This window comes from Jaculus jaculus, chromosome 7 (assembly GCF_020740685.1).
Source record: "Jaculus jaculus isolate mJacJac1 chromosome 7, mJacJac1.mat.Y.cur, whole genome shotgun sequence".
Taxonomy (NCBI): domain Eukaryota; kingdom Metazoa; phylum Chordata; class Mammalia; order Rodentia; family Dipodidae; genus Jaculus; species Jaculus jaculus.
Window position 1 is genome coordinate 41,176,619 of NC_059108.1, and position 15,229 is coordinate 41,191,847.

General features: G+C 40.5%; 1 protein-coding gene across 4 annotated transcripts in view; it reads left to right on the plus strand.

The window, feature by feature from the left end:
- Nucleotides 1-14,943, plus strand: part of Atg5 (autophagy related 5) — a 133,065-nt gene extending 118,122 nt beyond the window's left edge. For 3 of the 4 annotated variants that reach the window (XM_045155288.1, XM_045155290.1, XM_045155292.1), the window contains one exon: nt 13,518-14,943. In XM_045155288.1, coding sequence (XP_045011223.1) covers nt 13,518-13,654 — 137 coding nt within the window. In that variant the 3' untranslated portion in view covers nt 13,655-14,943. The remainder of the gene's footprint in view (nt 1-13,517) is intronic. The other variant, XR_006638170.1, reaches the window with a different exon arrangement.
- Nucleotides 14,944-15,229: the final 286 nt, after the last annotated feature.

The following is a 15,229-nucleotide window of genomic DNA, read 5'->3' on the forward strand; positions in this document are numbered from 1 at the left end:
AGAGCAAGACCCTACCTCACAAAACCTGTGGAGAATATTCAGAAACAATTCATTCTTTCAGTAAAGAACTGTGCGTGGTGTGGTTCAGTATATTCGTTATATTGTCAGATGTAGAGCACTGGAACACACCTGCACTGAAGGTGAAAGCGAAAGACTTTAAAATTGGGGTGTGGATAGATAAGAACTGGCTGTCATCACGTGATTAAAAAGAGAAAGTACTTAGAAAACTCCCGTGGCACCATTGCCTACTACTCCCATGAGAAGTGATTCAAGCCTGACAGAATCTAGTCTCACTTCATCATATGAAAGTAGAATGTTAGTGTTTATGAAGACGTGCTTTAGATCATTGTCTGGAGTAGCTCATGATGAGCTGGGGGAGGGGTGAGAGAGAGGGAGGGAAGGGGAGAATAAGAGGGAGAGGGAGGGGGAGAGAGACAGTAAATGGCTATGGGAGTTAGCAAGTTCGAAGTGACAGGAAATAAAGCAAAGGTGAGGCAGGTAAATTGTTTCTGCAGCTTCAGTTGTGTTAAAATGACTCAGAGATCTATGCTTCTGTGCCAGTCCTAAAGTGAAGTACTTCTTCCTTTGTTCATTTAAAAAGAGAGTACATTAAAATGTCAATATCAAAAGTAAAAAGAAACAATAGTGTTATGAGAATATAAAGCACATATATAAACTTTGCTGAGTCATACTTCATTTCCCAGTCTCCCCGTGTAATTATAAAAACCTAGGAAGCTGCCAGGTGTGGTGGTGCATACCTTTACTCCCAGCACTTGGGAGGCAGAGGTAGGAGGATCGCTGTGAGTTCAAGGCCACCCTGAGACTACAGAGTTAATTCAGGTCAGCCTGAGCTAGAGTGAGACCCTACCTTGGAGAACTGGGGGGAAAAAAAAAAACTTGGAAGCTATGTTAAAATGCAAACATCTATTCTCATTTTTATAAGTTTGTTTTAAGGTTTCACTGAAGCTTGACGTGGGCTCTTTCTCACCTGATTTTGTGTTTGATATTGCACAATGGAGCCATGTGTGCAGATTAGTAAAGGACTCCTGCAGCGCTCACTGTGATCTGTGATCACTTTGTTTTTCCCCTTTGCATTTCTGCTGCTTCCTAAGAGCTTATTTAGCCCTGATATCGTGTCCAACTCCCTTTCAAGTTTTGGTTTCCATGTTACTATGGATTTTATGATTTCCATCAATCATTTTCTCTGTATTATATATTCTGTCTTGTGGCATTGAGGATACTAAAGTGTGAAAGACATGTAGTGTACTTTCTGCTCTGAAGATGCTTGTGTTCCAGTTCATGTAGACAGAAAGAGGATACCATTGTTGAGAAAATGGTGTGTGGTGTTCTGATGGATGGATGGATGGAGATATATATATGTATGTATGTATGTATGTATGTGTATGTATGTGTGTATACACATACACACACATACATACATATATATACATATACATACATATTCATATACACACACACACATGAAATTGTCAGTAAGTTCAGGAATGTTGGACAGCACCAGGGAAGTTAGTGAAAAGTAGTCTAACTTTAAAGTACCTTGTTTTGAATGTGCTTTGTGAGAAACCATGAAAAAGAAATGACAAAAAAAATTAGAGGATTCAGTCTTTCTTCTTGTGGAATGTTGTTGGATTGTTTTCGGGAGTGAACTCTAACTGATGAGATGCCTTTTTGTCAGGCATAGTACAGCGAGGGTGGGGACCAATAAAAACTCCTAAATCTCACGCTGACCACAGGCAGCTCCTAGTGTTTGGGCAGAATTAAAGTTGGTTGATGATATCTTGTAATTTGAGGTGTGAACCTACAGCTACCACAGTCATCTGAATGACAGCACTGCTTGCAGAAGACATTGGAATAGTTTCTGCAGCTCTTGTGCATTTGTACCGAGGGTGAGTGACAATGAGCTAGTGCCTGTGCCTCACGTACCTCATTAAGGCAATCCTTATCCTTTTTAATGGATCTGGAATTCTTATTTTATGGAATAACTATGTTTTATGTGATATTCCTTGTAGAATTGAAAATGAGCCAAAAATTTTTACCATGACTTTAGCCCAGTCTGATAGGGTGAACCATTCTATAGCCCATGATAGTCTTGAACTCTCAGCAGTCCTCTTTCCTCAGCCTCCAGAGTACTGAGATTAAAATCATAAGACACCATGCCAGGCTATGTTAATACTTTTTTTTTAACAAAGAAAAAAATCCAGAAATAATTTACAAAGGCATGTTATGTAAACATTTTGGGCTTTCTTTTTGTTATTTGTTCAAATCCTACTTTCCAAAGACCAGTACTAGCTGTTATTCAGTCCATACATATAAGTGTACATCTGTGATGAACTCTGAATGTAAGCCAGTTTCACACTGCTTGTGAAGCTAGATTGACTCAAATTGTGCTAAGAGTTCCATGTCATTGAATCATTCTTAGAAATGATCTTCTAAAGCTGGGCGTGGTGGTACACACCCAACACTTGGGAGGCAGAGGTAGGAGGATCACTGTGAGTTCCAGGCCACCCTGAGAATACATAGTGAATTCCAGGTCAGCCTGTGCTAGAGTGAGACCCTGCCTTAAAACCCAAAAGAAAGGAAGGGGGGGGAGGGAAGAAGGTAAGGAAGAGAAGGGGGAAGAAAGGGAAGGGGAAAGGGAGAAAGGTAGGAAGGAGGAAAGGGTAGGGGGAAAGGAAGGAAGGGGAAAGGGAGAGAAGAATAAAGGGGGAAAGGAAGGAAGGAAGGAAAGAAAGAAGGAAGAAGGGAGGAAGGGAGGGAGGAACTAGGCATGAAGAAGAATACTGGTTCTGGTGAGGAAACACATTTACTGTGGGATCTTCATTGCCACTGAGTCTCCTGTGGCCAACTTGAGTATCATCACCTAGCCTGTAAAATATATTAGACACTCAGAAGTAGGCTGTGACATACTACTGTTACTAATGAATGCTGTCATTTGGGAAGACTATAGAAGTGGCGTGTATAGAATGAGGTACCTGGGCTCTAATGGTGCCTCATCCTCGTACTGTCTGCTTTCATTGCTCTCTGCATCACATATATACTTTGTGGAAGAAATACTACACACAGAATTCTACAAGATACTCAAATGGTGGCTCTTTGTGAGCCAAAGATTTACTGTAATCATATTTAATTCCTCTATCAGGCTCAGCTTAAGCTGGATAATGATGTTTTGTTTTATTAAAGTGATCATACACTGTAAACTTAAGTGAGTCAAATTCCTCACCTTGATTGCTTTTTGCTCCCTCCCCCTGGGCTCTGTCCTGCTCTGCTGCTGAAGAGTCCTGGTACATATGTCTTTCTTAAAGTCAATGGAATAGAACTGATAGTTACTTTTCTTTATTAATGGACATGATGAGATTACTGGATTTAGCCAAAGATGCCTCTTACTTCCCTTCCTTAATTGTTCTTTATCTTAATCTCAAGAAACCAAGGGAGTTAACTTTGCCTTCCTAGAAGTAGAAAACATCCCTGGACAACAATATTCTGTTGGTAGCAGGAGAAACAAAACAGCTCGTGCTCACAGTGTAAATAAAGCAAGGTGTCGCACACATGTGGGGCAATTCTTGTCTATACTTTAAATAGTGATGTTTGTGCCATTCCACACCCAACTACAATTAGTCATTTTATGAAAGTGCACTAAAAACATTTTGAGGCCAGACATGAGGCCTTTAATCCCAGCACTCGGGAAGCAGAGGTGGGAGGATTGACATGAGTTCAAGGCCACCCTGAGAGTACATAGTGAATTCCAGGTCAACCTGAGCTAGAGTGAAACCCTATCTCAAAAAAACAAAAACAATGAGCTGGGCATGGGCGTGGTGTTGCACGCCTTTAATCCCAGCACTTGGGAGGCAGAGGTAGGAGGATCGTTGCGAGTTCGAGGCCACCCTGAGACTCCATAGTGAATTCCAGGTCAGCCTGGACCAGAGTGAAACCCTACCTCGAAAAAACCTAAAAAAAAAAACAAAAACAAAAACAAAACAAAAAACCATTTTGAGACGCATGTTTTTAGAATTCTCTTTCTTTAGTGTACATGGCTTAATGTGTTAACTCATGGTATTAACAGTAGTCTTAACAGTTAATACAGTTTTTATAATTATAGAAAATTATATAGTCTCAATTTAAATTTTGCTTTATGCCCTCATAAAGAAATATGACTATAATCAAAAAGCAAACAAATGGATGTGTTTTGAAATTACTTGAAATCATTAGTTAAGGCTCTGAAGATATTTTGGGACAGAAGTAATATATACAATTCATCATGTAGAATTATAATAGAAAATATATGCCTGGTAAAAAGATACTTGAACATGTTACCAGGATATATATATTCCTTAAGACCTGAACTGCTAAGAGAGTCTAGATCCAAAGATGTTAATGTAAGTATTTTTAAATGGGTTGTAGCTCTCCGATAAACAGAACTCCCCTTCTGTTTGTGATCATAGGATAAAAGCTTAGTGAGCATGTATATGTTCATTTTTACTGCTACATCGTGTAGTGTGCTCTTAAGATTGAGATCTCAGTCCCCAGGAAGCACTTCTGTTGAAGATTAATTGCCCTTTTAAAATCAGCGTTTGATGTATTCCTTTGGCTATATCCTGGCTTGGTTTAACCCCTTTTGACCTGACCTCACTGCCTATTACCACTGTGGCTGAGTCACAAGCCTTCATTCAGTATGATGTATGCACTTCAGAGTTCAGCCGTGCTTTCACATGCTGATGGATTCAATTAGTTGGCATTTTACTAATGAATGTATCAGAGGCTGCAGCATTTGTCAGATAGAACACAATTGTTCAAACTAGTGGTAATAAAAGAGCTGGTTTAAAACTTGTTTTAGAAATAGGAAATAATGTTTAGAAATCTTTCTCCTGAATCATAACATGTAAACATGGAGCCATAGCCACAATGCTAAACACATTCAATCCTCGCATTATGTTGCTTCATATTTACAGGTAGGAACGTTAAAAAATTATTTAAATGAATTTTATTATTAATTTTATTGAAATTTTCTCAAGAAAGGCTGGTGTTTCTTTCCTATCCATTCCTTTAGACGATTTTTAACTGAGAATCTTCATTAGCATATTTATCAGTAAGAATGAAATTCAAGCATGACACAAATAATGTGTGTTACAGACCTTTAGGTTACATATATCCTTGTTGGAAGTGACTTCGAAATGAGAACTTGGGGTTGGGGAGATGGTTTGCTGAGTAAAAAGCACATGTTTCATAAACATGGGGACCCAAGTTCGATCCCATGAAGAAGTCTGGGAGTGTGCTCCTACACCCCAGCACTGTGGGGAGGGGATGGTAGAAGCACTGGGACTCCCGGTCATCCATGCGAGCTGAAAATGGAGAGCTCCAGGTTGAGTGAGAGACCCTGTGTCAAGGAAATGAGGTAGAAGAGCACGAAGGAGGACGCACACAGTCCTTCCAGGACCTCAGCATGCACGGGCACAGGGCATCTGCACAATATGTGCTTATCCCACCCACACACTGAGAGAGGAAGAGAGGGAGGAGGAGGGGAGGAAGGAAGAAAATGAGGACTAAGATGCAGGGTAAACGCCAAGCCTTATGAGGCGTTAACTAATAGCAATCCCTAGCATGCAGCTCTCACGTGGTGTGGGTTCTCGAATGATGATGTATGAAAAGGCATAACAGATCTTGGAACCTTTTTGGGTTTTGCTACTTGAATATTTTTGTCTATTCATAAAAATCTTAAAAGTTTGTTAAACAATATAATCATCATATATTGGGGCTCATTTGACTTCTGGGTGATAGGCTGTATTATATCTTCATGTGAGAGCACTTATCACATTCATCCAGTGGGCTTATATGTTCTTTTTGAATGTCATTTAATTTGTACAATATTGAAAATGATTTTGTTATACTACTTTTAGGCAATGCAACTGAATAATTCAGAGACCATACTCTTACTTTTTGCATACCAATCATATAATTAAGTCCATGGCTATTATAGACCTTTTGGCATATCTAATACCAAAAGAATTAATATATTCCCATATTTGTGAGTATGGGAATAAAATTATAGTGGCTTTTTTTTTAACTAAGCAATGACTTTAAAATTGTATCTCTCTCACTTTCTCCTCGCCCCTTGTCTCTCCCTCTCCTACAAAGTCTCAAGTTGCTCAGGCTGGCCTCAGACTTATTAATCAGAGGTAACCATGAACTTCTGATTTTGGTTCTCTTGTTTCCACCTCTGCATTCTGGGATGACAGGTATGCATAGCCACACTGGGTTTATGTGGCACTGAGGACCCAACCCAGAGCTCCATACATGCAAGCCCTCCCAGCTGCCTATATCCCCAGCTTCATTTCTTTTAGAGTCACTTCTGTGATACACTGGGAGGGATAGAGAAGAGATACTCATTGACGGCCTGCTGTGTCCAGGCCCTCTGCCAGGCTCTCCTGGTACTTTGCAGGACCTTCCATTTGGTTCTCTGTGCCTCTCTGGTAATGAGAGTCCTTAATGCACTCAGGTAAAAAACAAGATTCAAAAGTTAACTGGGTTACCTAATGACACAAAGCTAATCAATTATGGTGACTAAATTCTGACAGAAAGTTGTTGCTGTTTCGGCATGAAAGAGTCAGATACTGGCTAGAACTGGGCCAGTTAGTCATGCTATAGTCCAGAGGTTTGCAAACTGTGACCCACAGTTATATAAGTAGCAACCTTGAGTTCTAGCACAGCAAGTAGACTTGAGAAACTATCAGTTTCAGATTATGCAAAACAGCCCTGTCTTCACCTACATTACAGAATTTCTACTTGTAAACAATTTTGCTCTTGTTGTTGTTCTATTTTATTTTTTGAGGTAAAGTCTCACTCTAGTCCAGGCTGACCTGGAACTGGCAGTGGTCCTCCTACCTCTGCTGGGATTAAAGGCATGTGCCACCACGCCTAGTTCTACCTAAAAGTTTGAAGAAAAATTCTACAGTGATATAATTGTAAGATTGATTTTAGGGAACTTCCAAAACTAGACTTTTCTCCAGAGATTGGTTGAGAACATCTGGAGAGCCCCCCTCACTCAAGCATTTATTTATTTTTGTATGTTTGTATATGTTGTATAATGTGTAATATATGGCATATACATGTGTATACACAGATGCAGGCACCATTTGTGCATGTGTAGTTAGAGGAGAACATAGGTGTCCTTCTCTTACCACTCATCCGCATATTCCCACCCACACACTAGCTACAGCCGTACCTGACCACGTCTAGCTTCTTGTGCTTGAACTGCAAGGGTGTTAACCCCAAGCCACCTCCCCAGCCCCAGTGTGTCTTGTAGTAGCAGTTATGTATTCTTGCAGGCTAGCCCTTTTTGTCCCATTTATATTATCATATTTTGGTTTCTGTCTAATTTTTATTCATATAATCAAATCATATCTAAATATATTTTTAATAAAATGTAACAGTTCTAAAAGTGTTTACTTTAGATTCTGATTTTAAAACTGTAAGGGGGGGTTGCTGGAGAGATGGCTCAGGTGGTTAGGGCACTTGCCAGCAAAGCTAAAGGACCCAGGTTCGATTCTGCAGTACCCATGTAAAGCCAGATGCACAAGGTAGCACACACATCTGGAGTTCGTTAGCAGCGTCTATAGTTCCTGGAGTACCCATTCCTTCTTTCTGTCTGCCCCCCCCCCAATAAATAAAATAAAATGAAAATATTTAAAGAAACTATATAACCTACAAAATAACACTGTTCAAAATTATCAAGGGATGGCTAAAAGCTGTTGCAGAATAAAGATTAGAAAGGCATGAAAATTTGCTGTTGGGTGTGAACCATTCTGTTTAAAGTGCCCCCATCCCAAGTTCCTAACACAGAAACCTAATTCCAAAGAGTGTTGGACTCTGAGCCTTTAAACGGAGTGGATTAGAGGTGCCAAATAAAGGGGCTGTAGGAGCTGGCTCAGACTGCCTGCCAGCCCCTTAACCTTCAAGTCCCAGGCCTCCAGACCTGTTTATAAATTACATAGTTTCAAATGCTGTCTCAGCAGTGCACACAGACAGGCATGGCTATGGACTGGAGACACTCTTACTGAGATAGTTGGTGCATTTTAATATGAACTACCCAATAGTGTGATGTCATTTTTAAATTGTGCTAACTGTGCTGTAGTTGTGTAAAGTTAATATCTTAGAAAATTCATATTACAAATTTGCAGTTATGTCAAAATCAGTTACCCACCCAAAGTGACATATATGGAATAAGCATATAGAACTATTTCACTTGATTACTGCCTTTAATGTTTTCCCACTTTAAAGTTTTACATTCTTTTTTTAAAAAACCCAAAAGAGGGTTGAGGTGGTAGAATGCTCTCTCAAGCCCAGGGCCTGAGTTAGGTCCTGGTACTGCCCAGCACACAAAATCAAAAGCCACAAGTGGGAGAGGTGTGCTGTGATGCATTGTCCTGAGTCATTTGTGTGGTAGTGACCTGTTTCTCCTTTCAAATATTAAATTCTAGAGTCCCACTCTGAAACACAACATGTTTACCAAAAACATGGTATTAGCAGTACCATTAAGGGCTTCTTTCTGTTGTTGGGGGAAAGCATGAATAAACTGTTCCCTTTTGTTAGTCTAGATATTTGGATGTTCCATTGAGTCCATGCAGCCCTGGACGTCAGAACCGTTTTTCAGGCATATGCTGTTTCACAATTGGGATCACAGCTCTAATTGTCAGGTTGTCTGGCTGTGCTTGGTTGTTAGTTATGGAAGTATAAATGAAGGCGAATGTGCTTATACTTTTTTATTTATTTAGAAATAGTTTAAAATACTTATTAATTTTTAAGAGAGGGGGTCACTTTAAGGTCTCTTGCCACTGCAGATGAACTCTAAACACATGTGCTACTTTGTGCGTGTAGCTTTCTGTGCATACTAGGGAATTGAACTCAGGCTGTCAGGCTCTGCAGGCAAGTACCTTTAACCACTGAGCAATCTTTCCAGCCCCCACAAAATATTTTCCAATATCACATTTATTTATTTTCAAGCAGAGAAAAATAAAGGGAGAGAGAGAATGGGCACGCCAGGGCCTCTTGTCACTTCAGAAAAACTCCAGATGCACACGCCACTTTATGCATCTGGCTTTACATGGGTACTGGGGCATTGAATCCAAGCTGTCAGGCTATGCAAGCAAGTGCCTTTAACCACTGAGCCATCTCTTCAGCCCTAGAAATATTTTCAAAAAATTTTTGTTTATTTATTTATTTGAGAGTGATGGACAGAGAGAGAAAGAGGCAGAGAGAGACACAGAGAGAATGGGTGCTCCAGGGCCTCCAGCTTCTGCAGACGAACTCCAGACGCGTGCACCACCATGTGCATCTGGCTAATGTGGGTCCTGGGGAATACAAGCCTCAAACCAGGGTCCTTAGGCTTCACAGGCAAGTGCTTAACTGCTAAGCCATCTCTCTAGCCCCCTAGAAATATTTTTTAAATTTTTTTGTTTATTTTTATTTATTTGAGAATGACAGAGAAAGAGGGAGGGGGGGGGAGGGAGGGAGAGAGGGAGAATATGGATGTGCCAGGGCCTGCAGCCACTACAAACAAACTCCAGACTCATGTGCCCCCTTGTGCATCTGGCTTACGTGGGTTCTGGGGAATCGAACCTTGAACCAGGCACAGGCAAGCGCTTAACCACTAAGCCATCTCTCCAACCCTAGAATTTTTTTTTAATTATTTTTATTTTTTGGTTTTTTGAGGTAGGCTCTCACTCTAGTCCAGGCTGACCTGGAACTCACTATGTAGTCTCAGGGTAGCCTCAAACTCACGGCAATCCACCTACCTCTGCCTCCCAAGTGTTGGGATTAAAGGCATGTGCCTCCACGCCCGGCTTAGAAATATTTTTAGTTTAGGTAGTTTCACTAACCAAAACAGTCTGTGGGTTGAAGTCTTCTCTATAATAGAAATAGCCATTATATGCTATTCTGCAAACATTCAGTTATATATTCCATCAGCCACCAAATGACACAAGCTCTGTTGCCATGTTGAATAGGCACTGTCAGATTTCATGCTGGCTGCTAGGATTACAGTGATGGCTTAAGAGGTTTGGGAATCCCGTCCCATGCTGAGTCCCTCAGTTTACACACTTGTTCCTTTGGGGGAAGTCAGAAAGCAGACAAAAGATGCAATATCTGTAAAAGTGCATGCTTGATATTGCACATCTTTGTTTTCTGTTTCTTTGTGTTTGCTTGTTTTGGAAACAAGCTCTAACCATATAGACCAGGCTGGCTTTGAGCTCTTTGAGTCAGCCTCCCAAGTGCTAATTATAAGAATGAGCCACCTTGACTAGTGACGTTTCCATGGCAGAAGTTGTCTTCTTCCTCAGTTGTCTAGGTTTATTGACAACTTTATGCTGTAGAGTAAGAGTGGGGCTCAGTGCTGCCCATCCGTGCTGTGGGAACCAGTGCACAGATTGGGTACCCAGTGTTTGTACTGAGCAGGCACGCAGCACCCCTCCAGCTCCAGCTCTCCTTTCATTGCATTAGGGCTGCTCTTTGGCCTTCCCATCATCCCATTCCTCTGTGGATGGGTGCCATATGGCATTTACTCCCACCTTGAGTATTATTGCAGACACAATCAATAGGGTATGGAGTTATGACTTGCTTTTCTTGCTGTTTCACAAAAAAGGTGGCTCTGGCTTAAGCGTCTAGATACATAAGGAAGAAACTTTTACTCTTCGACCACGGCTCTTTCATTTTTTGACTCAGTGCTGAGTAGGAGGAAAGTTCTGAGAATATTAAAATAGTTCAAAGAAATATATAATAAGAACATTAAGAGAACTATTCTGGAAATGTTTTAAAATATTCTAAGAAAGACTTAGTACAGTAAAACTTGGCTATCTAGAACTTACAAAAAATGAATCATTCCATATAGCTGTTGATCTATATTATTTATTTATTTTAGAGAGAATGTGTGGGTGGGTGGGTGGGTGGGTGCACCAGGGCTTCTTACCACTGCAAATGAACTCTAGATGCACCACTTTGTGCATCTTATTCTACGTGGGTACTGGGAAATTGAACCTGGGCCATTGGGCTTTGCAAGCAAACACCTTTAGCCACTGAGCTCTCTACCTAGCCATGTTTATCCATTTTATTACCAACATTTAAAAATCTTCCTGGGCTGGAGGGATGGCTTAGCGGTTAAGGCATTTGCATGCAAGGCCAAAAGACCCAGGTTCAATTCCCCAGGACCCACGTTAGCCAGATGCACAAGGGGGCGCACACATCCAGAGTTTGTTTGCAGTGGCTAGAGGCCCTGGCACGCCCATTCTCTCTCTCCCCCTTCTTCCCTCTCTCCCTTCTTTTTCTGTCAAATAAATGAACAAATAAAAAATTTAAAAAGATCTTCCCTATGGGGGGTGGTGGAGGAATGGCTTAGCGGTTAATACATTTGCCTGCAAAGCCTAATGACCCAGGTTTGTTTCCCCAGGACCTACGAAAGCCACATGCACAAGGTGGCACATGCATCTGGAGTTTGTTTGCAGTGGCTGGAGGCCCTGGCACACCCATTCTTCTCTGTCTGTCTCAAATAAATAACTAAAACTTAAAAAAAAAAAAACTTCCCTATGTACTAATATATATTCCTCAATATTCTGCAAATAGCTTAATTTTTATTTATAGATGTTTTGTCCCAGTGTTATGAAGACTAATCATTAGTGCTGTGATCACAACTGTAAAAAATATATGTAGATGGAGCAAAGATTGACAGACATCAAAACATTGAACATATGTTAAGTAGCATTGCAAAGAGGTATATTTTCTTCAGAGTTGTGCTAAACTGTGACACAGTGATTTAGAATTAGCAGTGTTTGTTAGCGATTTACATGGGGCATTCTTTTTTTTTTTTTTTTTTTTTTAAGGCAGTTAGTGCTTTTGTATCCTCCATTGATTGTGGCCTCCCAGTACTGCACTGCCTGTAACAGAAAGTCCAAATATTTCCCTAAAAGAATCTCCTGTTGCTCTCAAATAAATAAATAAATAATGAACAACAACAAAAAAAAAGAATCTCCTTTCTGATGCCAGCTATTAGCACCACACGTGATTTTTCCTAGACAGTAAAGCCCTAGTGATGGGAAAGTCATTTTGAATAGAGCACAAGGGAAAGAGTGTCTCTTTTGTAGAGCTCTGTGAATTATATTTCATTGTTGTGTCTGTTTGCAGGAAGCTGAGAAACTCTGACATTGTGTTTAGGTCATAAAAATACAAGATCAATCTTAAATTAATTTGAAATAATTTAAAACTGTGAAGTACAGGGTTAGGAAGACCCCCTAGCAGTTAAAGTGCTTGCCTGCGAAGCTTAAGGACCCTGATTCAGTTCCTAAGTACCCACATAGAGCCAGGTACACAAAGTGACACTTGTGTCTGGATTTCATTTGCAGGAGCTAGAGGCCCTGGTGTGCCCATCCCCCCCACACACCTCAAACAAACTATTTTTTTTTCTCTCTCTCTTTTGTTTGTTTGTCTGTTTGTTTGTTTTTCAAGGTAGGGTCTCACTCTATCCCAGGCTGACCTGGAATTCACTATGTAGTTTCAGGGTGGCCTTGAACTCACAGCAGTCCTCCTACCTCTGCCTCCCAAGTGCTGGGATTGAAGGTATGCACCACCTGGCTAAATAAACTATTTTTAAAATGTGAAGCGCAGTACAGTTTTAATTAGGAAATGGGTGTTAGCAAGAATCAGTTGGGTTTCATTACTCTTGGACAGGAACCGCTGAGGTCAACACTTTTGTTTGTTTGTTTATTTATTTATTTATTTACTTATTTTAGGTAGAGTTTTACTCTAGCCCTGGTTGATCTGGAATTCATTATGTAGTCTCAGAGTAGCCTTGAACTTACTGCAATCCTCCTACCTCTTCCTCCCAAGTTCTAGGATTAAAGGCGTTGGCCACCATGCCTGGCTCCTGAGGTCAACCATTAGTCCTTCTGATAAAGCTTTAGCTGTTGTATTACTGTGTTCTCTGACAGTTTTAGCACATTGCTGAATATCAGAGCTCCCACCTGTCTTTAGTAAACAGTCAACACTAATCTAATTCTTCAGTTGCTAAGCTATCTTCTCTACCCACTGATATTTTCTTCATGGCTTTTTAGTCATATTTCTGCTTCATATCTTTAAAATATGCGCCTGTCATTTTTAATAGCCATGATAGTGCATGCAAGTTTTAATGTATAGCTAAAATAATTTTGGTCAGTAGGTATTCTGGGATATTTTCTACACTATGGTTTCATTAACGTCAATCTTAGGTAAGCACAGTAATTAAGAAAGAATGAATACTTTCACATATAGCAACAGTATTTTTATCAGAATCCATTGTAACATACCTCAGGTTTCTGTTTTGGTGAGACATTATGCAACATTTGAACTTTCTCCATCTGCATTTCCTGTCAGGGAATAAAACAGGCTCCAAGTCCACATTTCACCAAGGATTCTGAAAAGGTGACAGATTTTTCATGGTTTTCACTTCTAATGATTGTCATTTGGTTTCTTTCTTGTGATAGATGGAGAAAAAAGGAATCAAGTGGTGATTCATGGGATCGAGCCAATGTTGGAGACACCTCTGCAGTGGCTGAGTGAGCATCTGAGCTACCCAGATAATTTTCTCCATATAAGTATTGTCCCCCAACCAACAGATTGAAGGACAGCTCCTGGACTGAGGCAGGATTTAGCAGAGCATGTCCCCTTGCTTCAGTCAGGTGTGGTGGAGGCAGCCTGACCAGAGACACTTGCTGCTGCTCACCAGGCAGGGAACAGACGCGTGTGCAAGAAGCCGGCTAGGCTGGCTTACTGTGAGTCACCTCTGCTTTTCCTGTGCTGCCCTCATCAAACCTCAGCTGCGACCCGAACCAGCAAACAGGACCCTGCAAGCCTTCTGTCTTCTTGTGAAATACAGTGAAGCCAAAACCTTGGCTCAAAGAGGAAAGTGAAAATGTGTGCACACAGTTTGTATTTCTGATTAACAATAAACAGGAGATTTCCTGAGGTGACCATAGTTGAACCTTAATCAAGAGAGCAGAAACATTGGTTGAATTTTCAAGAGAATTAGACTTAAAGTAAAAGAGAAATCCTGTTATCAATAACTTACAGTAATTTTTTGTAAAAGATCAAATTACAGTAAACCCATCTTTCCTTAATGAAAATTTCCTATGTTTACAGTCAGTCTGTTGGTATGCAAACAATCTTGTACCTTTGATAATGAACAGTGAGAGATTTTTAAATAAAGCCTCTAGATATGTTTATCATTTCATATCATACAATTTTGTCACTTCTCAAGTACTTTCTGAGTCCTGTGCAGCAAGTCAGTTTTTATTATGCTGTGTGTCACCGTTTTCTCATTAGCATGGGGTGGCTACAGGGCATAGAGTAACTTGTCTCAGGAGATACAGAATTTATTGCTGCCAATTTAAAAATCTGTGTTTGCTACACACTGAAGGTATAAATAATGTTAACTGTTTGTCTGCTGTTTTGTTGATCACTGTAAGCCTATCAAATCATAGTATGCCAGGTACCTGTATAAGATAATTTTGCCTATTTTAAAGCCTTTTCCTTTCCTACTAGTGTTTTCTCTTGGCTTCAAGACTAATACTTCACTGTGGTTCCTGGCAGCCAGTCTTTGAAGCCTGAAGATGACCTGTGTGTCTCTTGACCACAGATGCTTTTCTTTAACATTACCAAAAACACCCAGCAGTCACTGGAGCTCAGCCACCGTCAGGGAAGTTCGCCACACTTCACTAGTGCCGCGGCGCCTCCAAGGTGAATGCGTGTGTGCGTCGCCACGGAGCTCTTGTGAGCTAGCTTGCTGTCCACACTGAATGTCCACCCATCAAGTATGCTAAAAGACTATCATAAAATGATGGTTTTAGATTCTATAATAAAAAACGAATGTTTTTCGTATAAAAATTACATGACTATTCAGATGAAATACTACTAGTAGTGTCCGTGACTTTCTTTTACCCCCTGCATGCAGCTTTTCGCTGATGAGCAGCAAGTGTATTCACAAAATGCGATAAAGTTGACTAAAGACCACATAGTCTAGAATGGAAATAATAAGGCCCAATCAAAAGAATAACTAAAGGTATCAATCATAGGAGGGGTGGGGGACAAGTAGAAAAAATGAGCCAAAATAAACCGAAGTGCCATTTTAGTGGCAGTGGGGAGAGGGCAACGCTGGAATTCCATTGTGAGAAACAGCCCACTGACAAGTGCTTTTGCA